The sequence below is a fragment of the Electrona antarctica genome (genome assembly GCF_951216825.1).
Source record: "Electrona antarctica genome assembly, contig: scaffold_292, whole genome shotgun sequence".
Classification (NCBI taxonomy): domain Eukaryota; kingdom Metazoa; phylum Chordata; class Actinopteri; order Myctophiformes; family Myctophidae; genus Electrona; species Electrona antarctica.
In genome coordinates, this window is record NW_027637179.1 from 112,929 (window position 1) to 140,157 (window position 27,229).

The following is a 27,229-nucleotide window of genomic DNA, read 5'->3' on the forward strand; positions in this document are numbered from 1 at the left end:
ACTTCCTGGAAGAACTAGATTCTCTGATCAGCTCATTCCCGGAGAATGGCACCCCCCTGATCCTACTGGGTGATTTCAACCTACCTACAGCAGAGAAGTATCTTCCCGTTACATCCCTTCTGGCCTCATTTGACCTCTCCCTATCTCCCTCCCCTCCCACTCACAAGGCTGGTAATGTTTTGGACCTTGTGTTCTCCAGAGCCTGCTCTCCCTCTACACTCTCTGTTACCCCCTTAATCAGGTCTGACCACCACTTCATAACCTTCTCCCTCTCTCTCTCCACCCTCCTGCCCAAACCTACTAACCCTCCGAACACCACCACCCGATGCAATCTCAAGTCCCTAAACCCCTCCTCCCTCTCATCCTCTATTCTCTCTTCTCTACCCTCCCTGGAGTCCTTCCTCTCTCTCTCACCTAACACTGCAACCTCATCCTTCCTCTCCTCTATCTCATCTGCATTCGACCAACACTGCCCGCTCTCATCCAGGCCAGCTCGCTCATGTCCACCGGCTCCCTGGTTATCTGAAACTCTCAGATCTGAACGAACACCTCTAAGGGCAGCCGAAAGAAGGTGGCACAAGACAAAGCTACCTGATGACCTTTCCCACTTTCACTCACTCCTCTCTGCCTTCTCCCTCTCACTAACCACTGCTAAAACCTCTTTCTACCACACCAAAATCCAATCCTGTACTTCTAACCCAAGGAAACTCTTCTCCACTTTCTCCTCCCTCCTTAAGCCCCCTTCCCCCCACTCAACCTGCATCCCTCACTGCTGATGTTTTTGTCAACTACTTTGAGAAGAAGGTTGACAATATCAGCAGCTCCTTTCTCCTCCTCCCCCATAAAGTGGCATCTGACTCAACCAACACTAATCCCAATGTACCATGCATGTCCTCCTTCTCTCCTCTTTCCCCAGACGAGGTCTTACAACTAGTGACATCCACTAGACCTACCACCTGTCCTCTCGACCCTGTCCCGTCTCCAATCTTCCAGACCATCGCACCAGATCTGCTCCCCTTCATCACCTCCATCATCAACACCTCAGTAAACTCAGGCTGCTTCCCATCTGCCCTCAAGTCAGCCAGAGTAACTCCACTCCTCAAGAAACCAACCCTTGACCCCTAAGATGTCAAGAACTACAGACCGGTATCACTCCTTTCATTTCTGTCTAAAAGCATTGAACGTGTTGTCTCCAACCAGCTCTCTCTCCATCTCTTTTAAAACACATATAGAAAATCTAACAAAGAAAATCAAACCTAAAATTGGCTTCCTCTATCGAAATAGATTATGCTTCTCTAAAGAGAATAGAAAGAGGATAATCCAAGCAACAATTATGCCAATTTTTGATTATGGAGATATCCTGTATATGCATGCCACTGACAGCATTCTAAAACCCTTGGACGCAATTTATCACAGTGCACTCCGCTTTATTACAGGAGCAGGTTTCAGAACACATCACTGTGCATTATATACCTCAGTAGAATGTTCTTCTCTGGCTCTTAGAAGGAAACAACATGCTACCCTGTTCACGTATAAAGCTTTAATTGGTAAATTACCTCTGTATTTAACAAAACTGCTAGATCTCAATACATCAGCTTATGGTACTAGATCACAAGATATGCTTTTATTGAAGGTACCAAAAACTACTACTAAATTGGGAGATACTGCCTTCAGGGTGTATGCTCCACATTTATGGAATGGTTGTCAAAACAAATTGAAGTTGAATGTTTTTGTTTTGTTTACTACTTTTAAGAGACTCTTAACTGACCTCACACTAGAGGAAGGCATATGCACCTGCTTTCTGTAACATTTGGTTACAAGGTTTTGTTTCTGTGTATATGTGCTTATGTATTATATTTGTTGTACTGTGTGTCCATGTCATGTATGTAAAATGTAAATGTTCTTATTTGTATACAGGGCGCCATTGAAAAAGAGACCCTGGTCTCAATTGGATTCCCCTGAAATAAAGGTTACAAACAATCTCTCACAGAACAACCTGCTGGATCCCAACCATTCAGGATTCAGGAAGGCACACTCCACAGAAACTGCCCTGCTGGCAGTCACAGAAGCACTACATGCTGCCCAGGCTGCTTCCCACTCTGCTGTCCTGATTCTCCTAGACCTATCGGCGGCATTTGACACAGTGAACCACCAGCTGCTCCTAGACACCCTAGCGGATCTAGGCATCGGCGGGACAGCACTAAAGTGGTTCTCTTCCTATCTCACCGACCGGACCTACCAGGTTTCCTGGAAAGGTCTGCTATCATCCCCCCGAACCCTCCAAACTGGGGTCCCACAGGGATCTGTACTTGGTCCCCTCCTTTTCTCACTGTACACCAAATCCCTTGGCACTATCATCTCTGCACACAATATATCCTATCACTGCTATGCCGATGACACACAACTGTTTCTATCCTTCCACCCCTCTGCCACTCAGGTGGAAGAGCGCATCACTGCATGCCTGGCTGACATCTCACAGTGGATGTCCTCCAACCACCTCAAGCTGAACCCAGACAAGACTGAGCTTCTCTTCTTCCCAGCTAAGTCCTGCCCTATGCGGGAGCTAACTATTTCCGTAGACAACTCCCTGGTAACGTCTGTCCCAACAGCCAGGAACCTTGGTGTTGTCCTGGACAGTCAGCTCTCGTTTAAAACTCACATCACAGCTGTCACTCGATCCTGTAGGTTCACACTCTATAACATACGACGAATTTGACCGTTCCTCACCCAGGAATCAGCCCAGCTCCTAATCCAGACAACAGTCTTGTCAAAACTTGACTATTGTAATTAGCTCCTTACTGGCCTACCGGCATGTGCACTTAAGCCTCTCCAACTGATCCAAAATGCCGCAGCTCGTCTGGTCTTCAACCAGCCACAATTCTCACATGTCTCCCCCCTGCTCCGCTCCCTGCACTGGCTCCCAGTCGCTGCCCGCACAGAATACAAAACTCTGATGCTGGCATTCAAAGCAACCAAAGGTATGGCTCCCCCATATCTTGCAACCATGATTGAACCCTACAAACCCTCCCGCGCACTCAGATCAGCCAACGCAGGAAAGCTGGAAGTACCCTCACTAAAAACGCCGGGACAACGCTCCACACGTCCCAAACTCTTCTCCCTTCTGGCCCCAAAACTGTGGAATGCACTCCCCGTTGCAATCAGAACTGCAGCATCACTCCCAACCTTCCGCCGTAGTCTGAAGACCCACCTTTTCAGACCCATAGCACTTATCCTACCCCCTTAGATAGCACTTTTTAGACTTAGATAGCATTTGAAACAGACTTATAGCATGTCATGTAGACAGCACAATAATTGCATTGTATGTAGTCATAGCACATCATAGAACATATGTATAGCATAGTATAGTATATATGTATAGTTAATATGTATAGCGCCATTATATAGATATGTTCTAGTTACGTTCTTAGCTTACGCATGTTTCTTGATAAATGCATTTTATATATGTGATGTATTCCCATACTTTTGTTCTTGCCTAATGTAAGTCGCTCTGGATTAAGAGCGTCTGCTAAATGCCTAAATTGTAAATTGTGAACAGGGTCATTAAGTTGCTGTTATGTTTCTGTTTGTTAATTTATTTCCATTGTTACTGTATTGCTTGTTGTTCATTATTGTTGGGATGTTTGTTGTTGTCTCTGTGTGAGCAGAGAGTTGTTGTCTCTGTGTGAGCAGAGAGTTGTTGTCTCTGTGTGAGCAGAGAGTTGTTGTCTCTGTGTGAACAGAGAGTTGTTGTCTCTCTGTGAGCAGAGAGTTGTTGTCTCTGTGAGCAGAGAGTTGTTGTCTCTGTGAGCAGAGAGTTGTTGTCTCTGTGAGCAGAGAGTTGTTGTCTCTGTGTGAGCAGAGAGTTGTTGTCTCTGTGTGAGCAGAGAGTTGTTGTCTCTGTGTGAGCAGAGAGTTGTTGTCTCTGTGTGAGCAGAGAGTTGTTGTCTGTGTGAGCAGAGAGTTGTTGTCTCTGTGTGAGCAGAGAGTTGTTGTCTCTGTGTGAACAGAGAGTTGTTGTCTCTGTGTGAGCAGAGAGTTGTTGTCTCTGTGAGCAGAGAGTTGTTGTCTCTGTGTGAGCAGAGAGTTGTTGTCTCTGTGTGAGCAGAGAGTTGTTGTCTCTGTGTGAGCAGAGAGTTGTTGTCTCTGTGAGCAGAGAGTTGTTGTCTCTGTGTGAGCAGAGAGTTGTTGTCTGTGTGAGCAGAGAGTTGTTGTCTCTGTGAGCAGAGAGTTGTTGTCTCTGAGCAGAGAGTTGTTGTCTCTGAGCAGAGAGTTGTTGTCTCTGTGTGAGCAGAGAGTTGTTGTCTCTGTGTGAGCAGAGAGTTGTTGTCTGTGTGAGCAGAGAGTTGTTGTCTGTGTGAGCAGAGAGTTGTTGTCTCTGTGAGCAGAGAGTTGTTGTCTCTGAGCAGAGAGTTGTTGTCTCTGTGTGAGCAGAGAGTTGTTGTCTCTGAGCAGAGAGTTGTTGTCTCTGTGTGAGCAGAGAGTTGTTGTCTCTGTGTGAGCAGAGAGTTGTTGTCTCTGTGTGAGCAGAGAGTTGTTGTCTCTGTGAGCAGAGAGTTGTTGTCTCTGTGTGAGCAGAGAGTTGTTGTCTCTGTGAGCAGAGAGTTGTTGTCTCTGTGAGCAGAGAGTTGTTGTCTCTGTGTGCGCAATGTTGACTTTTGTTTTGTTATATGTATGCTTTGGCAATATAGAACATATTTATCATGCCAATAAAGCCTTTTGAAATTGAAAATTGAGAGAGAGAGAGAGAGAGAGAGAGAGAGAGAGAGAGAGAGAGAGAGAGAGAGAGAGAGGGATGATATTTTAAAGGGACATTTCACAGCTGGAAGAATGCCAACGTGACTCTATAGCAAATCGACTCGATCGGATCAAAACATGTATAAAACATCAATTTAGGTAATTTAACTCATTTACGTGCATGGCGGACGGCCCAGACTAAAGCTACATTTAGACTAAAGCTACATTTAGACTAAAGCTACATTTGGACTAAAGCTACATTTAGGTAATTTACTGCAGGAGAATGGCACTCTATGGGTCAATAACTCATTCGGTGCCAATCACGTGATTCGTACCTTGCCGTGTTGTTTTTGGCAGCATATTTCTATTTTAGTTTTAGTCGTAGTCTTTGGACTGAAACTTCATTTTAGTTTTGGTCACATTTTAGTGTTTTAGTGTTAGTCTAGTTTTAGTCGACTAAATATACGGGTGATTTAGTCGAACGAAATGTGTTTTGACGGGCCTTGATGCCGTCCTAATGACTGTTTTTACACTTGCTGAGAATAGCCGATAATAGATCAAATAGATCTGCTATTTTCAGAATGCAACCAAGTGTAAAAAGACTTATACTGGATCTCTTGTCCACTAGTCCCTTCCTAGTAGATCTCTTGTCCACTAGTCCCTTCCTAACATTTTAGTCTAGTTTTTATTGGTTGACAAAATTGTCTGTATATTTGGTCATAGTATCATAGTTTAGTTTTCATGTAGTTTTCGTCAGTGATAAACAGGAAGTCGACGAACATTTTTCGTCTTAGTTTTAGTCGACGAAAACAACACTGGTACCAGATGAACCTCTTGGAGTGTGACCCCGCCCCCACCACCAGCACCGTCCAATCACGTGATCCGTACCTTGATCTTGTAGCGTCTGGCCGCCTCCCAGATGAACCTCTTGGAGTGTGACCCCGCCCCCACCACCAGCACCGTCCTGTCCTCCATCAGGTAGCGCTGGGATCGAACCAGCGGCGCCAGCAGCACCGTTCCCCGCTGAGCCTCCGTCTCGCTGTCCCAACGCTCCTCCCCCTCTGGCTCCGCCCCCACAGCGCCATCCGCTGGCTGGACGGAGCGGTGCAGGCACAGCGACGGGTGGAGGCCCAACACCACCGCACCGACCACCGAGTTGACCTCTGTGAAGACCAGGTCCACTCCTGACACAAAATATACCATATTACATTAAAATTGGCACCATTTGATTTAGGTTATATGATCCGGTCGTGAGCGGATCATATCGTTACGTCATGTTGTAGTCATTGTTTTGTAGTCCTCAGGATGATATCGTTACGTCATGTTGTAGTCATTGTTTTGTAGTCCTCAGGATGATATCGTTACGTCATGTTGTAGTCATTGTTTTCTGTTTTGTAGTCATCAGGATGATATCGTTACGTCATGTTGTAGTCATTGTTTTGTAGTCATCAGGATGATATCGTTACGTCATGTTGTAGTCATTGTTTTGTAGTCATTGTAGTCAGGGGAGAGGAGAGGAGAGGAGAGGAGAGGAGAGGAGAGGAGAGGAGAGGAGAGGAGAGGAGAGGAGAGGAGAGGTGAGGTTACATTAAAATATAATAATATGAAGGCCAGGTTAACTCCTGATAGAGAGACTGAACTATCAGCACCCCCCACTGGCGGGGGTTGAGTTAAGGCTTGTCCGGGACAAGTAATACATCTTTTCGGTCAAGTCCAGTGCTACAAGTTTTAAATGCCGACACACACGCACGCACGCACGCACACACACACGCGCGCACACGCACGTGCACACACACACACACACACACACACGCAGTAACACACACCCATCATGTCGCTCTGCGCTGCGGCTCCTCCCCGTCTCTCTGCGCTCATGGTTGACTCCGCCTCCATGACGACACGCAGACAGTCCAGAGCAGTGCGACAGGCCAGCCGGCGCAGACAGACAGGCAGCGCGGGGTCAGTGAGACCCAGAGCAGACAGACAGCTCTCCAGCGACTGGCAAACCGACTGGCTGTGAGACAGGGGCCTGTCGCACCCTCCCACCCTGCACACCAACTAGAGAGACAGACAGGCAGAGAGACAGACAGGCTGTGAGATAGACAGGGGCCTGTTGCACCCTCCCACCCTGCACACCAACTAGAGCGACAGACAGGCAGAGAGACAGACAGGCTGTGAGATAGACAGGGGCCTGTCGCACCCTCCCACCCTGCACACCAACTAGAGAGACAGACAGACAGACAGACAGACAGACAGACAGACAGACAGACAGGTACCTTGTAGAGCAGGGGGACGTCCTGGGGGTTTCGGGTCACGACGGCACACACCCTGAACGTCACGTCTGGAACCTCAGGCTTCACGTCTGATCAAATCAAACATGTATTCATGTGTTAATTCACTGATTAGATCATTATAATGTATTACTCTAAGCCCAAACCACACCAAACGGCCGGGTTGGGACAAAACGTTTTTAAGGTAAACACCTGAAAACCTGTTTGAGTTGCATTGGTGTGGTTGACCTGATAACCTGTTTGAGTTGCATTGGTGTGGTTGACCTGATAACCTGTTTGAGTTGCATTGGTGTGGTTGACCTGATAACCTGTTTGAGTTGCATTGGTGTGGTTGACCTGATAACCTGTTTGAGTTGCATTGGTGTGGTTGACCTGATAACCTGTTTGAGTTGCATTGGTGTGGTTGACCTGAAAAAATGTCATGTCCCAGCCCGACCCTTTGGTGTGGTTCTCTTCCCAGCCCGACCCTTTGGTGTGGTTCGGGCTCACCATGGTCCCAGGCTGTAGTCTGTACTCTAGCCCCAGGCCTCACCATGGTCCCAGGCTGTAGTCTGTACCCTAGCCCCAGGCCTCACCATGGTCCCAGGCTGTAGTCTGTACCCTAGCCCCAGGCCTCACCATGGTCCCAGGCTGTAGTCTGTACCCTAGCCCCAGGCCTCACCATGGTCCCAGGCTGTAGTCTGTACTCTAGCCCCAGGCCTCACCATGGTCCCAGGCTGTAGTCTGTACCCTAGACCCAGGCCTCACCATGGTCCCAGGCTGTAGTCTGTACCCTAGCCCCAGGCCTCACCATGGTCCCAGGCTGTAGTCTGTACCCTAGCCCCAGGCCTCACCATGGTCCCTGGCTGTAGTCTGTACCCTAGCCCCAGGCCTCACCATGGTCCCAGGCTGTAGTCTGTACTCTAGCCCCAGGCCTCACCATGGTCCCAGGCTGTAGTCTGTACTCTAGCCCCAGGCCTCAGAGGACTACAGAAGGCCTCACCATGGTCCCAGGCTGTAGTCTGTACTCTAGCCCCAGGTCTCACCATGGTCCCAGGCTGTAGTCTGTACTCTAGCCACAGGCCTCACCATGGTCCCAGGCTGTAGTCTGTACTCTAGCCACAGGCCTCACCATGGTCCCAGGCTGTAGTCTGTACTCTAGCCCCAGGCCTCACCATGGTCCCAGGCTGTAGTCTGTACCCTAGCCCCAGGCCTCACCATGGTCCCAGGCTGTAGTCTGTACTCTAGCCACAGGCCTCACCATGGTCCCAGGCTGTAGTCTGTACTCTAGCCACAGGCCTCACCATGGTCCCAGGCTGTAGTCTGTACTCTAGCCCCAGGCCTCACCATGGTCCCAGGCTGTAGTCTGTACTCTAGCCCCAGGTCTCACCATGGTCCCAGGCTGTAGTCTGTACTCTAGCCACAGGCCTCACCATGGTCCCAGGCTGTAGTCTGTACTCTAGCCCCAGGCCTCACCATGGTCCCAGGCTGTAGTCTGTACTCTAGCCCAAGGCCTCAGAGGACTACAGAAGGCCTCTAGCAGGACGGCCTCTCCAGGAAGTAGCCGCGGGATGTTCTGCAGCATGCGGCTCCACAGCTCTTCACTGCTGCTCCTCTCCACGTAGTGCAGTACCACCCCCTGGTGGCCGGGGTCCGCGAACCGGCCTCCGCTCAGCCTGACGACCACCTGCACCAAATAAAAACAATCAATCAATGAATAATAATTATGTTATACTTTAGCTGTTGAAAAATAGCAGATCTACAAGCTTGGGGATCTGCTATTTTAGGCAGGCAGGCAGGCAGACAGACAGACAGACAGGCAGGCAGGCAGGCAGGCAGGCAGGCAGGCAGGCAGGCAGGCAGGCAGACAGACAGACAGACCCGGTCTGTCTTCTTCACGGGTTCTGACTCCAGGAAGTGGTCCATCTTGGTCCTGATGAGGTCCAGCTGCTCCGTTCCCGCGGCGACCAGGTGTACCACCTCCGTGTGGCCAGAGGAGGGCCCCAGAGGCTCCGCCTGTCCACAGGGTTGTGGGATAAACTAGTGGTTATTTAACGACAGGTTATGATAGTCATTTAAAACTACACTCCAGATTAACCGAGGGGACATTTAAAACTACACTCCAGATTAACCGAGGGGACATTTAAAACTACACTCCAGATTAACCGAGGGGACATTTAAAACTACACTCCAGATTAACCAAGGGGACATTTAAAACTACACTCCAGATTAACTGAGGTTAAATCGATGCTTACAAGAAGACTGAACCTGTGTTGTAAGAAGGAGGGATGACTGAACCTGTTGTAAGAAGGAGGGATGACTGAACCTGTTGTAAGAAGGAGGGATGACTGAACCTGTTGTAAGAAGGAGGGATGACTGAACCTGTTGTAAGGAGGGATGACTGAACCTGTTGTAAGAAGGAGGGATGACTGAACCTGTTGTAAGAAGGAGGGATGACTGAACCTGTTGTAAGAAGGAGGGATGACTGAACCTGTTGTAAGAAGGAGGGATGACTGAACCTGTGTTGTAAGAAGGAGGGATGACTGAACCTGTTGTAAGAAGGAGGGATGACTGAACCTGTTGTAAGAAGGAGGGATGACTGAACCTGTTGTAAGAAGGAGGGATGACTGAACCTGTTGTAAGAAGGAGGGATGACTGAACCTGTTGTAAGAAGGAGGGATGACTGAACCTGTTGTAAGAAGGAGGGATGACTGAACCTGTGTTGTAAGAAGGAGGGATGACTGAACCTGTTGTAAGAAGGAGGGATGACCGAACCTGTTGTAAGAAGGAAGGATGACTGAACCTGTTGTAAGAAGGAAGGATGACTGAACCTGTTGTAAGAAGGAAGGATGACTGAACCTGTTGTAAGAAGGAGGGATGACTGAACCTGTGTTGTAAGAAGGAGGGATGACTGAACCTGTTGTAAGAAGGAGGGATGACTGAACCTGTTGTAAGAAGGAGGGATGACTGAACCTGTTGTAAGAAGGAGGGATGACTGAACCTGTTGTAAGAAGGAGGGATGACTGAACCTGTTGTAAGAAGGAGGGATGACTGAACCTGTTGTAAGAAGGAGGGATGACTGAACCTGTTGTAAGAAGGAAGGATGACTGAACCTGTTGTAAGAAGGAAGGATGACTGAACCTGTTGTAAGAAGGAAGGATGACTGAACCTGTTGTAAGAAGGAGGGATGACTGAACCTGTGTTGTAAGAAGGAGGGATGACTGAACCTGTGTTGTAAGAAGGAGGGATGACTGAACCTGTTGTAAGAAGGAGGGATGACTGAACCTGTTGTAAGAAGGAGGGATGACTGAACCTGTTGTAAGAAGGAGGGATTGAACCTGTTGTAAGAAGGAGGGATGACTGAACCTGTGTTGTAAGAAGGAGGGATGACTGAACCTGTTGTAAGAAGGAGGGATGACTGAACCTGTTGTAAGAAGGAGGGATTGAACCTGTTGTAAGAAGGAGGGATGACTGAACCTGTGTTGTAAGAAGGAGGGATGATTGAACCTGTTGTAAGAAGGAAGGATGACTGAACCTGTTGTAAGAAGGAGGGATGACTGAACCTGTTGTAAGAAGGAGGGATGACTGAACCTGTTGTAAGAAGGAGGGATTGAACCTGTTGTAAGAAGGAGGGATGATTGAACCTGTTGTAAGAAGGAGGGATGACTGAACCTGTTGTAAGAAGGAGGGATGACTGAACCTGTTGTAAGAAGGAGGGATGACTGAACCTGTTGTAAGAAGGAGGGATGACTGAACCTGTTGTAAGAAGGAGGGATGACTGAACCTGTTGTAAGAAGGAGGGATGACCGAACCTGTTGTAAGAAGGAGGGATGACCGAACCTGTTGTAAGAAGGAGGGATGACTGAACCTGTGTTGTAAGAAGGAGGGATGACTGAACCTGTGTTGTAAGAAGGAGGGATGACTGAACCTGTTGTAAGAAGGAGGGATGACTGAACCTGTTGTAAGAAGGAGGGATGACCGAACCTGTTGTAAGAAGGAAGGATGACTGAACCTGTTGTAAGAAGGAGGGATGACTGAACCTGTGTTGTAAGAAGGAGGGATGACTGAACCTGTGTTGTAAGAAGGAGGGATGACTGAACCTGTTGTAAGAAGGAGGGATGACTGAACCTGTTGTAAGAAGGAGGGATGACTGAACCTGTTGTAAGAAGGAGGGATGACTGAACCTGTTGTAAGAAGGAGGGATGACTGAACCTGTTGTAAGAAGGAGGGATGACTGAACCTGTTGTAAGAAGGAGGGATGACTGAACCTGTTGTAAGAAGGAGGGATGACTGAACCTGTTGTAAGAAGGAGGGATGACTGAACCTGTTGTAAGAAGGAGGGATGACTGAACCTGTTGTAAGAAGGAGGGATGACTGAACCTGTTGTAAGAAGGAGGGATGACTGAACCTGTTGTAAGGAGGAGGGATGACTGAACCTGTTGTAAGAAGGAGGGATGACTGAACCTGTTGTAAGAAGGAGGGATGACTGAACCTGTTGTAAGAAGGAGGGATGACTGAACCTGTTGTAAGAAGATTAAAACAAACTATTTGACGTCATTCTGTACAGTGCTGTACTACTGTACATACTGTACAGGCGAGGAGCGACAGAACAGCAGCGCTCCGACGGAGATCGATGTCACGCCAAACACTTTCTGATATGGAGCGTTGCGACGTCGCCTGAACCAATCAGAGCGCTGCGTTGCGACATAATGTAAATGAGATGACATCGTTGGCTCTGTGGAGGCGGGGCTAAGACATAATGTAAATGAGATGACATCGTTGGCTCTGTGGAGGCGGGGCTAAGACATAATGTAAATGAGATGACATCGTTGGCTCTGTGGAGGCGGGGCTAAGACATAATGTAAATTAGATGACATTGTTGGCTCTGTGGAGGCGGGGCTAAGACATAATGTAAATGAGATGACATCGTTGGCTCTGTGGAGGCGGGGCTAAGACATAATGTAAATGAGATGACATCGTTGGCTCTGTGGAGGCGGGGCTAAGACATAATGTAAATGAGATGACATCGTTGGCTCTGTGGAGGCGGGGCTAAGACATAATGTCCTTGTCGTGATGCTATTATATATATTTATACAAAGAAAACCAAAACATGCAAATCCACATTGAAATTAAAACCTCTGTGAAAGTGAAAGCGTTCCGTACTAACCTGGGACTCCCCACTAGGGGGCGCCAGAAGCAGCGCCAGCGTGGGGGGGGTGGGGATGCCGGCTTTCTGTGACACACAAACAGTGTTTACTACAGGTCAAAGGTCAAACAGGGTTACTAGAGGTCAAAGGTCAAACAGGGTTACTAGAGGTCAAAGGTCAAATAATAACAATAACAATAACAACTAGAGCTGCACTCTGTCCAGTGCCTACTAGTTGTTGCACTAGTAGGCCATAAATGGCCACTAGTAGGCCATAAATGGCCACTAGTAGGCCATAAATGGCCTACTAGTGCGCAAGCAGAGCGCGCAAGTACTGCCGACCGCTACAAACTGTCAAATCTCAGCTTCTCTTTGAAAGAACGATTGAAATATTGAATTATTAGGTTTAGCTATTTGCTACGTACCTACTTTTTGCACGTAAACATGTAGTATTATGAAGTATATCGTAATAAAGATGTGGATTAAAGGACCCAATGCCTTTGATGGTGACGTATATCTCGATCAGTGTCGGGTGGATTAAAGGAAATGCCTCTATGTATATGTATATAATTTGTAAATTGATTAGTGGTATACTGTGGTTACTTTTGATGCGTATGCACCGTCCCAGCATATGACGTCAGGGTATAACTGGTATAGCTAGCTCTCAATGATGACTAGCTCTCAATGATGACTAGCTCTCAATGATGACGTAATAAAGATGTGGATTAAAGGACCCAATGCCAGGGTGTAATTGGTTTTCGATGGTGACGAAATGACGATATGTTTTAGTGTCGGGAGGATTAAAGGTAATAGGGTAGTGGTAATGGTAACGGTAACAGTAACAGTAATGGTATTGGTACCACAATAATAATAATAATATTAACCTCCATCAGAAGTCTTGTGGTCAGAACGTCGGACCAGAAACGGTTCAGCGCTCCAGACCCGCCCATGGGACAGCCCACCCCACGCATCACTTCCTGGTACGGGTCACATGACAGGAAGTAGGTGACGAGGCGGGGCGGGTTGAAGGTGGCGAGGAAGGTTCGTCCTCCCAGGTCAAAGGTCACCGCCTTGTGGACCAATAGGGAGGAGGAGGAGGCGGGGCTAGAGAGCCAGGAAGGAGAGAGACACAGCAACGCATCTCCTGCACACACACACACACACACACACACACACACACACACACACACACACACACACACACACACACACACACACACACACACACACACACACACACACACACACACACACACACACACGGTATATTCGTAAGTATTCGCGCATTATTCGTGTATAATTCGTGTTTTATCCGCATATTATTTGCATATTATTCACATATTATTTGCGTATTATATGCGTATACGCGTATTATACTGCTATTAATACGCGTATAATACGCGAATACGCAAATAGTACGCCTTCGGTTGGCATAATGACAAACAATACACCTTTGGTCGCAATAAGCAGCTACGCCCAAATATGGAGTGTGGTGGTGGGTGGGTGAGCGGGGCTTACCTGGACTCCGGTGGCCCGCCTCCAGCAGCAGAGAGATGTAGGGGGCGGGAGACCCCAGGACGCAGATACACACGTCTGAACACACAGCGCCCCCTGGTGGAGAAACACAAACACATCAGGAGACCCCAGGACGCAGGTGACTGCAGCACGCAAATGCAAATATGCTTACTGTCCCAAAAATATCAAAAGTTACAATAGGAGGCAGGGCGTTTAGGTCCCAGGCACCTCAGCTGTGGAACCTTCTCCCGGCTTCGGTCCGTGGGGCTGACACGCTCTGCACATTCAAGACTAGGTTGAAAACCTTTCTCTATGACAAAGCCTATAGCTAGACTTGTCTCCAGTACTCGCTCACCCGATAAAGTCATAAGGGTGAGAACTGAGTAAGGGGAACCTCCCACCAAACCCCGCACCTGTGCTGTGTGTCTGCTAAATACCATAATTGTACATTGTTTGTGTGGGTTTGTCTCCCAGCAGTGCTTGTAATATACACCGTATAGGCTCCAGTAAGGCCTGCCACTAATCCAACTCCTTCCCCGGAGTCTCTTTTTGTCCTCCACTTCGCAGTTCCGTGGACCTCTAATATTAACCCCCAACTGACTGCCGAGTGTGACCGTGGACCAGGCCACTTCATGGAGCCCAGCAGTCTCCCAGCAGTGCTTGTAATATACACTGTATTGGCTCCAGTAAGGCCTGCCACTAACCCAACATCCAGGGAATCCTTCCCCGGAGTCTCTTTTTGTCCTCCACTTCGCAGTTCCGTGGACCTCTAATATTAACCCCTAACTGACTGCCGAGTGTGACCGTGGACCAGGCCACTTCATGGAGCCTACCAGAAGTGTGACCGTGGACCCGGCCTCACAGTGCACGACCTGGACCAGATGTGGACCAGGCCCCTCCATGGAGCCCACCCTGTCTATCTCTCTTCTATTCTTTCTTCCTATTCCCCTCTACCCTCCCCCCCCTCTCCCCCGACACGGTCGAGGCAGATGGCCACCCACCCCAGAGTCGGGTTCTGCCTGACGTTTCTTCCTAAAGGGGAGTTTTTCGTTACCATTGTCGTAATATTGCTGCTCTGGGTGGATCTTTGTTGGCTGTAAAGTGTCTTGAGACAACTTGTTGTGATTTGACACTTTAATAAAATTGAATTGAATTGAATTGAAGCACGGTGACTGCAGCACGGTGACTGCAGCACGGTGACTGCAGCACGGTGACTGCAGCACGGTGACTGCAGCACGGTGACTGCAGCACGGTGACTGCAGCACGGTGACTGCAGCACGGTGACTGCAGCACGGTGACTGCAGCATGGTGACTGCAGCACGGTGACTGCAGGGCAGACTGCAGCACGGTGACTGCAGCACGGTGACTGCAGGGCAGACTGCAGCATGGTGACTGCAGGGCAGACTGCAGCATGGTGACTGCAGGGCAGACTGCAGCACGGTGACTGCAGCACGGTGACTGCAGCATGGTGACTGCAGCACGGTGACTGCAGGGCAGACTGCAGCACGGTGACTGCAGCACGGTGACTGCAGGGCAGACTGCAGCACGGTGACTGCAGCACGGTGACTGCAGGGCAGACTGCAGCACGGTGACTGCAGCACGGTGACTGCAGGGCAGACTGCAGCATGGTGACTGCAGCACGGTGACTGCAGGGCAGACTGCAGCACGGTGACTGCAGCACGGTGACTGCAGGGCAGACTGCAGCACGGTGACTGCAGCATGGTGACTGCAGCACGGTGACTGCAGCACGGTGACTGCAGCACGGTGACTGCAGCACGGTGACTGCAGCACGGTGACTGCAGCACGGTGACTGCAGGGCAGACTGCAGCACAGGTGACTGCAGCACGGTGACTGCAGCACGGTGACTGCAGCATGGTGACTGCAGCATGGTGACTGCAGCACAGGTGACTGCAGCACGGTGACTGCAGCACGGTGACTGCAGGGCAGACTGCAGCACAGGTGACTGCAGCACGGTGACTGCAGCATGGTGACTGCAGCATGGTGACTGCAGCACGGTGACTGCAGCATGGTGACTGCAGCACGGTGACTGCAGGGCAGACTGCAGCATGGTGACTGCAGCACGGTGACTGCAGCATGGTGACTGCAGCACAGGTGACTGCAGCACGGTGACTGCAGCACGGTGACTGCAGGGCAGACTGCAGCACAGGTGACTGCAGCACGGTGACTGCAGCATGGTGACTGCAGCATGGTGACTGCAGCACGGTGACTGCAGCATGGTGACTGCAGCACGGTGACTGCAGGGCAGACTGCAGCATGGTGACTGCAGCATGGTGACTGCAGGGCAGACTGCAGCATGGTGACTGCAGCATGGTGACTGCAGCACGGTGACTGCAGCACGGTGACTGCAGCACGGTGACTGCAGCATGGTGACTGCAGCACGGTGACTGCAGCATGGTGACTGCAGCATGGTGACTGCAGCACGGTGACTGCAGCACGGTGACTGCAGGGCAGACTGCAGCACGGTGACTGCAGGGCAGACTGCAGCACGGTGACTGCAGCATGGTGACTGCAGCATGGTGACTGCAGCACGGTGACTGCAGGGCAGACTGCAGCATGGTGACTGCAGCATGGTGACTGCAGGGCAGACTGCAGCATGGTGACTGCAGCATGGTGACTGCAGCATGGTGACTGCAGCACGGTGACTGCAGCACGGTGACTGCAGCACGGTGACTGCAGCATGGTGACTGCAGCACGGTGACTGCAGCATGGTGACTGCAGCACGGTGACTGCAGCACGGTGACTGCAGGGCAGACTGCAGCACGGTGACTGCAGCATGGTGACTGCAGCACGGTGACTGCAGCACGGTGACTGCAGCACGGTGACTGCAGCACGGTGACTGCAGCACGGTGACTGCAGGGCAGACTGCAGCACGGTGACTGCAGCACGGTGACTGCAGCACGGTGACTGCAGCATGGTGACTGCAGCACGGTGACTGCAGCACGGTGACTGCAGCACGGTGACTGCAGCACGGTGACTGCAGCATGGTGACTGCAGCACGGTGACTGCAGCATGGTGACTGCAGCATGGTGACTGGAGGGCAGACTGCAGCACGGTGACTGCAGCATGGTGACTGCAGGGCAGACTGCAGCACGGTGACTGCAGCACGGTGACTGCAGCACGGTGACTGCAGCATGGTGACTGCAGCACGGTGACTGCAGCATGGTGACTGCAGCACGGTGACTGCAGCATGGTGACTGCAGGGCAGACTGCAGCACGGTGACTGCAGCACGGTGACTGCAGCACGGTGACTGCAGCATGGTGACTGCAGCACGGTGACTGCAGCATGGTGACTGCAGCACGGTGACTGCAGCACGGTGACTGCAGCATGGTGACTGCAGCACGGTGACTGCAGCACGGTGACTGCAGGGCAGACTGCAGCACGGTGACTGCAGCACGGTGACTGCAGGGCAGATCATGTTTGTTTTGAGTTTTTTCCAAAAATGATGTTTTAGCAAATTCAACATAAACAAGGCGGAACCAGCACAGAACAAGGCAGAAAGAGCCTGCTGGTTGGTCAGTCAGGGACCAATCAGAAGGCTGACAAAGGGTGAATTAAGAAGTAGTGAAAATAGCAGTACTGAGTTTAACCACCAGATGGCGGCATACCATACCATAACCAACCATAACATAACATAACATAACATAACATAACATAACATAACATAACATAACATAACATAACATAACATAACATAACATAACATAACATAACATAACATAACCTACCCTACCCTACCCTACCCTACCACCTTTATTTATATAGCACATTTAAAAAACAACAATGTTGTACCAAAGTGCTTTACAGTAAAACAAATAAAAAACACAACTTCATAGAAAAACCACAAACAACATGCAGAGTGTCACATTAAACATCAAAACATCTCATACTGTGCTTGGAAATGCCAAAGAATAAAGGTAAGTCTTGAGGCATGATTTAAACACCTGGAGGGTGGGGGGCGTGTCTTATGTGCAGAGGTAAACACCTGGAAGGTGGGGGGCGTGTCCTATGTGCAGAGGTAAACACCTGGAGGGTGGGGGGCGTGTCTTATGTGCAGAGGTAATTTAAACACCTGTAGGGTGGGGGCGTGTCTTATGTGCAGAGGTAAACACCTGGAGGGTGGGGGCGTGTCTTATGTGCAGAGGTAAACACCTGGAGGGTGGGGGCGTGTCTTATGTGCAGAGGTAAACACCTGGAGGGTGGGGGCGTGTCTTATGTGCAGAGGTAAACACCTGGAGGGTGGGGGCTTGTCTTATGTGCAGAGGTAAACACGTGGAGGGTGGGGGCGTGTCTTATGTGCAGAGGTAAACACCTGGAGGGTGGGGGCGTGTCTTATGTGCAGAGGTAATTTAAACACCTGGAGGGTGGGGGCTTGTCTTATGTGCAGAGGTAAACACCTGGAAGGTGGGGGCGTGTCTTATGTGCAGAGGTAAACACCTGGAGGGTGGGGGCGTGTCTTATGTGCAGAGGTAAACACCTGGAGGGTGGGGGCGTGTCTTATGTGCAGAGGTAAACACCTGGAGGGTGGGGGCGTGTCTTATGTGCAGAGGTAAACACCTGGAGGGTGGGGCGTGTCTTATGTGCAGAGGTAAACACCTGGAGGGTGGGGGCGTGTCTTATGTGCAGAGGTAAACACCTGGAGGGTGGGGGCGTGTCTTATGTGCAGAGGTAAACACCTGGAGGGTGGGGGCGTGTCTTATGTGCAGAGGTAAACACCTGGAGGGTGGGGGCGTGTCTTATGTGCAGAGGTAAACACCTGGAGGGTGGGGGCTTGTCTTATGTGCAGAGGTAAACACGTGGAGGGTGGGGGCGTGTCTTATGTGCAGAGGTAAACACCTGGAGGGTGGGGGCTTGTCTTATGTGCAGAGGTAAACACCTGGAGGGTGGGGGCGTGTCTTATGTGCAGAGGTAAACACCTGGAGGGTGGGGGCGTGTCTTATGTGCAGAGGTAAACACCTGGAGGGTGGGGGCGTGTCTTATGTGCAGAGGTAAACACCTGGAGGGTGGGGGCGTGTCTTATGTGCAGAGGTAAACACCTGGAGGGTGGGGGTTTGTCTTATGTGCAGAGGTAAACACCTGGAGGGTGGGGGCTTGTCTTATGTGCAGAGGTAATTTAAACACCTGGAGGGTGGGGGCTTGTCTTATGTGCAGAGGTAATTTAAACACCTGGAGGGTGGGGGCTTGTCTTATGTGCAGAGGTAATTTAAACACCTGGAGGGTGGGGGCTTGTCTTATGTGCAGAGGCAGCTCATTCCAGAGCTTGGGAGCTGCCACTGCAAAAGCTTGGTTCCCTCTGAGCTTCAGCCTGGTTTTAGGCACCACCAGGAGATGCTGGTCAGAGGACCTAAGGGTCCGTGTCGGAGCATAGGGTTCAGATGGCAATCCTGGGGGACTTCAATGCAAGGCTCGGTCCAGAGGACGTACCCTTCCCATACCACCACTCTACCAACCGCAATGGCACACACCTCAACGCCCTCCTCATGGAACACTAGCTCCTGGCAGCGAACACCATGTTCCAGAAAAGAACAGGCAAGAGATGGACCTTCCGAGACCGAGCCACAGGTACTGTACGTCAGCTGGACTACATACTTTTGAGGCGAAAGTGGAGGAGCTCCATCTTGAATGCTGAATCGTTCAGCACTTTCAGCTCTGTGGGCTCTGACCACCGCGTGGTCTCCATGAGGGTGCGACTGAGCCTCAGGGTCCCCAAGCCAAGCCCCAAGATCCGGCACGACTGGAAGGCATTCGCAGCCGACCCATGCCTGCAAGCCAGGTACACGGAGGAGGTTAGGAGGCGCTTTCGGCAGCTGGACAAGGGAGCTGAGCCCAGCAGCGAATACGAGAGATTCGTTGTTGCGAATGAGGAGGTGACCAGGCTGTGCGTGCCAATGCTGGACAAAGCCAGAGTGTCCATGCGGTCCAGACATCCGGAGGTTGTAGCTGCACGCAGCAGGGTGGAGGAAGCATGGCGTACGTGTTGTACTGAATGAAGCCAAGCAGTTTCTCTTCAGTACATACGACACCATAAAAGGAGAGGAACTGATGGAGAGCGTACAAAGCGTGCAGGCAGCACATGGTGAACGGCAATATGGGGAGGCCTGGAGAGTCATCAATGAGATGACTGAGCGGAAGAGAGCTAAGGAGGGACAGGTGGAGGGACACAGCCCAGAGGACAGGGTGACTACCTGGTTCGGCCACTTCCGGGGGCTCCTGGGTACAACAGCGGATGGAGTTGAGGAGGATGTGCCGGCAATCCTCCAGGGCCTGGACATCGAAGATGGTCCCTTCTCGACCAGTGAGCTTTCCAAGGCGAAATCCACAGTGAGGGAGGGCAAGAGTGTTGGGCCAAATGGCATACCCCCAGAGGTCCTAAAGAACTGTGACCTTGATGACCTCACCCTGGAGTTTTGCAACCTGGCACTAATGAACAACAAACAGCCTGAAATATGGTCTCTGTCTAACATCATTCCAGTGCCTAAAGCAGGGGACCTCTCAAAGCCAGACAACTACCGAGGCATCAGCCTAACTTGTATCACTGCAAAGGTTTACAACAGAATGATACTAAACAGGATACGGCATGCCATCGACCCTCTCCTGAGGGAGAACCAAAATGGCTTCAGAGAGGGGAGAACTACCGTAGCACAGATCTTGGCACTGAGGAGAATGATTGAGGAGGTGAAGAAGGATAACTTGACTGCTGTACTCTGCTTCATCGACTTCAAAAAGGCATTTGACTCGATTCACAGAGGCACAATGGTGAAGATCCTTAAGGCCTACGGTGTCCCTCCCAACTTGCTCCGGGCGATAGAGACCATGTATGCAGGAACAAGGGCCAAGGTGGTGACCCCAGATGGCAACAGCGAGGAGTTTGATATCCGGGCCGGGGTAATGCAGGGGAATACCCTAGCCCCCTTCCTCTTCATCATAGTCCTGGACTATGCACTCAGGAAAGCCATCAGTGGACGAGAGCAGGATCTTGGCTTCACCCTAACACCAAGGAGGTCGAGACGACATCCCAAAGTAGTCCTGACAAACCTGGACTATGCGGATGACATCAGCCTGCTCTCCGACAACGTGGAACAAGCTCAGGAACTCCTGAACAGAGTAGAGCTGGAGTGTGCCAATGTTGGCCTTACGCTAAATGCCAAGAAAACTGAGGTTATCACCTATAACATCTCACCGAAACATCCACCTCTCACAACAACAGGAGGCACTGTGCTGAAGGAAGTCAAGGACTTCAAGTACCTGGGCTCATGGGTCAACTCAACCGAGCAAGATCTGAAAGTGAGGAAGGCACTTGCATGGAGGGCCCTGAATGGCATGACCAGTGTATGGAACTCCAATCTCCCCCGACAAATCAAACTCAGCTTCTTCTACGCAACAGTGGAGTCTGTTCTCCTATACGGCAGTGAATGCTGGACCCTGAAGCCAACCCTGCAGAAGTCCCTTGACGGGTGCTACACCAGAATGCTGCGTGCAGTACTTAACATCAGCAAGACTGTACATGTTACTAACAAGACTCTGTATGAGGGATTACCAAGGGTGAGCCAGAAAATAGCAGCCAGGAGAATGAGAATAGCAGGACACTGCCAAAGGCATCAAGAACTGCCAGCCAGCAAACTGGTGCTCTGGGATCACGAGGACGTCCCACGCTAACATATGTGTATGTACTCAAGAGCGATGCAGGAGCGCAAAGTACCAACGAACTGGCCAGATGTATTGAGAACCGGGATGACTGGAAACGTAGTAGATAAATAAATGGGTGCCAAACCAGATGGCGGCATGGCTTTTAGTATTGACTTAATTGTAACTAGTCATACTTCCTGAACTACATGTGTGACCAGATTTGACTGAGAGCCTGCCATCGCGCAAATTCCAGCTTTTCACCAGAGGAGAACAACTTTATCTATTTATTTATTTATTTTCTTCCAAAATGAGTTAATATCACAGGCAGACTCTTCACATACTAACATGTAGCTAGGTGTAATGTTAGAGTCCACAGAAGACATGTATATGAAATAAATGCTTAAACATGTAGCTAGGTGTAATGTTAGAGTTCACAGAAGACATGTAAATATGAAATAAATGCTTAAACATGTAGCTATAGGTGGAGTTCACAGAAGACATGTAAATATGAAATAAATGCTTAAACATGTAGCGAGGTGTAATGTTAGAGACCACAGAAGTGAACCTTTCAAGCCTGTTTTCTCAACTCTCTGTTTCTCTGCAAGACATTACTCTATAAGCCATATCTCCAGAACTGGTGGGTCAAACTGAACAACCAATATGTCAATTTGAAGCTATGATTCCCTGCTTTCACATGACATGATATAACGAAAATTCAAAAAAGTCAAATGGCAGCCCCTCAGTCTAATTTGGTCACATGTTGTCTCAGTAAGACAGCCCCCCCACCCCACCCCACGACATACACTTGATTTATAAGAACACAAAGTTAAGATCGAACTTTGAAAAAATATAAATAGAACAAAGGTCACATGCTGCGATCTTTACACACACACACACACACACACACACACACACACACACACACACACACACACACACACACACACACACACACACACACACACACACACACACACACACACACACACACACACACACACACACACACACACACACACACACACACACACACACACAGTGCACGTTGCACGTTGCAGTGCACAGACTCCAAAAGGCCAAGCGTTTATTTGGAGGCAGGTCGTTAAAAGGTCAGGTGAGTGTGTGTGTGTGTGTGTGTGTGTGTGTGTGTGTGTGTGTGTGTGTGTGTGTGTGCTTGTGTGTGCGTGTGTGTGTGTGATCCTTCCAAGCAGGCTGGAGGTCAAAAGGGCAAAGGTCATGGTGGTGGAAAAAAAACGACTCCCATTTTGTAAGTTTTCAAAATAATATATACACCCCTTGTTGTTTTATGCATTATGTTACACTTAAGCGGTTGAAAAATAGCAGATCTACAAGCTCATAGCTCATAGGCACTCGGTGCCGCGCAAAAATAACAGAGCTTGTAGATCAGATTTTTTTTTAAACAGTGTGGCGCAAATCATTCAATATAGTCTTTCAGAGCGAACATTTTAACCCTTATGTTTGCTTTTTTTTGGGGGGGGGGGGGGTCCTCAGATTCCCGCAAATTCCGCGCTATGAGCTTGTAGGTCTGCTATTTTTTAAATATCGTCACAATAGAGCACCGAAGTCCTGACGTCACTGTCAGTAGAGGGCGTCAGTCCCCAGGTTCATGTACTTTTTATTTGCATTGTAATCTCCATAGGGGGATTTTAGATCGCCTCATATAAGAACTGTGTTTGAAAAATAAACCGATCACCCCGGCCTTTTCACTCATATGGATATGAAGCATCGACTGAAGGTGGAACTGTACAAATATACCCAAAGAGTAACAAAATAAGCGTTAGAAACGAGTCAAACATCTGGGCTGCATCTGCCCGTCGCACAACAGAAACTGAATGTCAATTACGTTTATTTTTATTTTTATTTTATTGATATTTAATGTTTCGTGGTTAGTACGAGTCGAGTCACCACCAGCTGAGCTTACGTCAACGAGGAATCTCAGGAACGCAATGTGTTGACAGCTGGGCGTGACGTATATTAGCATTGCCTTCATATGTAGTTTCAAGGCTTTTGCGGCCACATTAATTCCATTTTCTCCAGAAACTGGCTGTATCAAAATGAATGGACATCATTAACGACGCACAGCCACTCCCCTGACAGAAAGACCGGGGTGGTCGGTTTATTTTTCAAACACAGTTCTTATATGAAGCGACCTAAAATCGCCCTATGGAGATTACAATGCAAATAAAAAAAGACATGAACCTGTGTGTTGGTGCCTCTACTGAAAGTGACGTCAGACTTCGGTGCTTTATGTAGTGCAAATCTTTGAATATATATTCTTTCAGAGCGAATGTTTTTAACTCAAAACAACATATTTTCAGATGGGGGTCCACGGCCAAATACAGATCATTCTGGGGGTCCTTGACATGAGCACCACTGAAAAAAAAGTATGAAGTATTGGAAACTGGGAAACACTCTAGTTTAATTTTAATTCTAAAAAAGTGTTTTCGAAATCCTGAAATCCTGAAAAACCCTATGTTTCTATGTCAGTGGTGCTCAACCTTTTTCATGTCAAGGACCCCCAGAATGATCTGTATTTGGCCGCGGACCCCCATCTGAAAATATGTTGTTTTGAGTTAAAAACGTTCGCTCTGAAAGAATATATATTCAAAGATTTGCACTACATTGTCACGATATTTAAAAAATAGCAGACCTACAAGCTCATAGCACGGCACCGAGTGAGCTTATAGATCTGCTATTTTTCCTAAACAAGTATGACATAATGCTTATAAAACACCAAAGGGGTTCCTGTCCCGTCCAGAATAAGTACTGAGTAAATCTACTTAGTTACTTTATTACACCCACTGTCTTCAGAGCTAATAGGTAGGTTAGGGTGAGAAAGGGCAAAGGTCACGGGCTCTTACCCCTGGGGGGGGGAGGAGGGGGAGGGGTCATCATGGTCAGGGTCTCAGGAAGGTCAAGTTCCTTCAGGAGTTCCTGCAGGGTCGCGTTCAGCCGCTGCTCCAGGAGGGGGCCCCCGGTGAGGAGGGGGGCCCCGGGGGGCCCATTGAGGAGGGGGGGCCCATACGGACGCCGGGGGTCCAGGGGGAGGGTCCGGGGGTCCTCGCTGCCCTCGCACCCCCGCGGAGGGGGGGTCCCCCCCGACACATGGGGGGGAGGAGGCGGGGGGGCTGCGGGGGGGTAGCTGCTGATAGAGAGCTGAGAGAGAGAGAGAGAGAGAGAGAGAGAGAGAGAGAGAGGGAGAGAGAGAGAGAGAGAGAGAGGGAGAGAGGGAGAGAGAGAGAGAGAGAGAGAGAGAGAGAGAGGGAGAGAGAGAGGGAGAGAGAGGGAGAGAGAGAGAGAGAGGGAGAGAGAGAGGGAGAGAGAGAGAGAGAGAGAGAGGGAGAGAGAGAGGGAGAGAGAGAGAGAGAGAGAGGGGAGAGAGAGAGAGAGAGAGAGAGAGAGAGGGAGAGAGAGAGAGAGAGAGAGAGAGAGGGAGAGAGAGGGAGAGAGAGGGAGAGAGAGGGAGAGAGAGAGAGAGAGAGAGAGAGAGAGAGAGAGAGAGAGTTTGAATTACAACTTGAAGGCCGTGTCGGGACGAGAGACAATACATTCTGAACAGAACCGGTATCTTTCTGACAGACGGAAGGAAATTGACCTTTTTTACCAATACAATAATATTAAAGAAACTGTTAACTGGTTAATATGTGTACGGTCACTTTAGAAGTGTCATTGTGTTTCAGCTGGTTGGCAGGTATCAATACACTTTTAGACCCACATGTTTGTTCCAGCGTGGATGATTACATTTATTTATTGATCTCCTCTTGTCTTGATTGTTTAAACATGACATCATGGACGGCTATGCTCCATAACAGGCTTGATAAGCCCAAGCTTATTGATACCGGGTACTGGATAAGCCCAAAGCTTATTGATAGCGGGGTACTGGATAAGCCCAAAGCTTATCGATACCGGGTACTGATAAGCCCAAAGCCTTATCGATACCGGGTACTGGATAAGCCCAAAGCTTATCGATACCGGGTACTGGATAAGCCCAAAGCTTATTGATACCGGGTGTACTGGATAAGCCCAAAGCTTATCGATAGCGGGGTACTGGATAAGCCCAAAGCTTACCGGGTACTGGATAGTTCCACACTCACCCCAGAGGGCCGCTATATGTCACTCAATCCAGAGGGCCACAATGCATATAGTCAAAAATAGCTGATCTACAAGCTCAAACTGCGACGTGTTTTTGCTATTTTTGCTATTTTTTTATTGGATCCTGAATTATTTTTTAGCTACCGGTATTTCTGAATTGGAATCCTGAAAATTAACATTTTCATTTCATTTCAAATACATTTATATGTTATGTCAACTTTATGAACTTAAATGCAAATACATTGGAAATAAAAAAAACTAGTACTAGTCATTAAGCTACTAATATAGACTGAAGTAATTAAAGCAGGTCATGCTTGCATGATTGTAAACAGCTGAAATCAATACTATATCAGTATTTTCCCGATATTAACCTGCGGGCCGCATTAAGTGAAGGTGGGGGCCACATGGGGCCCCCAGGCCACCAGTTGATATTAACCTGCGGGCCGCATTAAGTGAAGGTGGGGGCCACATGGGGCCACCAGTTGATATTAACCTGTGGGTCTCATTAAGACTGTTGCAGACCCCTGCTTTAAGTGAAGGTCGGGGACAAATGTGGCCCCTAGGCCGCCAGTTGATATAATATTATTTTCTTTTCATTTGCTGCTTTCTTTCGTTTTAGTAACTAGACCTGTACGTGCCCGTCGGCCACCGGCCTACTTGAGAACGATGCAACTTGGGAACCTAATAATACCCGTTGTCAACTTGTCATAGCACCCGTTTTAACTGTCTGTCTGTGTCCCACATGGAGATCTCTGTATCTGTCTGTCTGTCCCACATGGAGATCTCTGTATCTGTCTGTCTGTGTCCCACATGGAGATCTCTGTATCTGTCTGTCTGTGTCCCACATGGAGATCTCTGTATCTGTCTGTCTGTGTCCCACATGGAGATCTCTGTATCTGTCTGTGTCTGAAGAGTGCAAGCTGACTGTGAAAAGTGGAGTGGTTAAGTAATCAAATGGCAGGTGTGTGGTTGCCATGGCAATCAATTGGCTGAGGCAGAGGCTGGAAATTGCACAGGTGAGGGGATTTAGGCTGATTAGGCCCACTGGCAGAGCCTGAGCAGAGCCTTTTGTGGTGGTTCTGGAGAACCGTGGGTCCGACCGACTCGATACCGGGCACTGCACTCCCTGTGGGGGTGTGGAACGTGTGTGTCGAATGTAAAGTCGGTGGAGCAAACGGTTCTCGAGTTACGTGCATTACAACCGTAGACACACGCACGCAGACACCCACGCACGCACACACACACCCACGCACGCCCACAGACACACACGCACGCATTCTAAGACAGAATCTCAAACATAGATTCTTAGATAATGTGGAGAAAAGGATCAAATACAAATCCAGAACTAAACCATATTGTGTTAATTTGCTACACGAGGACCTGTAAAATAATGTGAATGTTCCTGTTATAGCGCCACCATGAGGCTGATTTGAGAAAAAAAAACAATGTAGGGTGGCATCTCTTCTCATGCACAACCCCAAGCCCACTGTAAGGTCTGTAAGATCTGTTTAAGATCTGTGAGATCTGTTGGATTGTAAAAGTAGAACTAGAAATAAAATCTATTTTTAGACTTTGGAGAAGATTTACTACCGTAACTCCTGATGACCCTGATGACCCCTCGGCTATTCAGGTCCGCACGCACGCACGCACGCACGCACGCACGCACGTACGCCCCTGACAAGTGACATCCACACACAGCTTTCTAGATCAAATAACTGAAATATAAATAAATGATCCTCCTCACATTTAAGACAAGCTGGGCTTCAAAGGTCACTGAGCTCTTAGCTTGTGGTTGTCATGGTAACA

The 27,229-nt window shown here is 49.2% G+C and overlaps 1 protein-coding gene across 1 annotated transcript in view; it reads right to left on the reverse strand.

Moving 5' to 3' along the window:
• The window catches only part of LOC306919084 (carnosine synthase 1-like), a 103,589-nt gene extending 79,299 nt beyond the window's left edge, over positions 1-24,290 (reverse strand). The window contains exons 1-9 of the mRNA XM_079531919.1: positions 24,193-24,290; positions 13,669-13,761; positions 13,035-13,294; positions 12,172-12,237; positions 8,886-9,020; positions 8,481-8,691; positions 7,011-7,096; positions 6,561-6,792; positions 5,623-5,918 (exon numbers count right to left, since the gene is read on the reverse strand). Coding sequence (XP_079388045.1) covers positions 5,623-5,918; positions 6,561-6,792; positions 7,011-7,096; positions 8,481-8,691; positions 8,886-9,020; positions 12,172-12,237; positions 13,035-13,294; positions 13,669-13,761; positions 24,193-24,226 — 1,413 coding nt within the window. The 5' untranslated portion in view covers positions 24,227-24,290. The remainder of the gene's footprint in view (positions 1-5,622; positions 5,919-6,560; positions 6,793-7,010; positions 7,097-8,480; positions 8,692-8,885; positions 9,021-12,171; positions 12,238-13,034; positions 13,295-13,668; positions 13,762-24,192) is intronic.
• Positions 24,291-27,229: the final 2,939 nt, after the last annotated feature.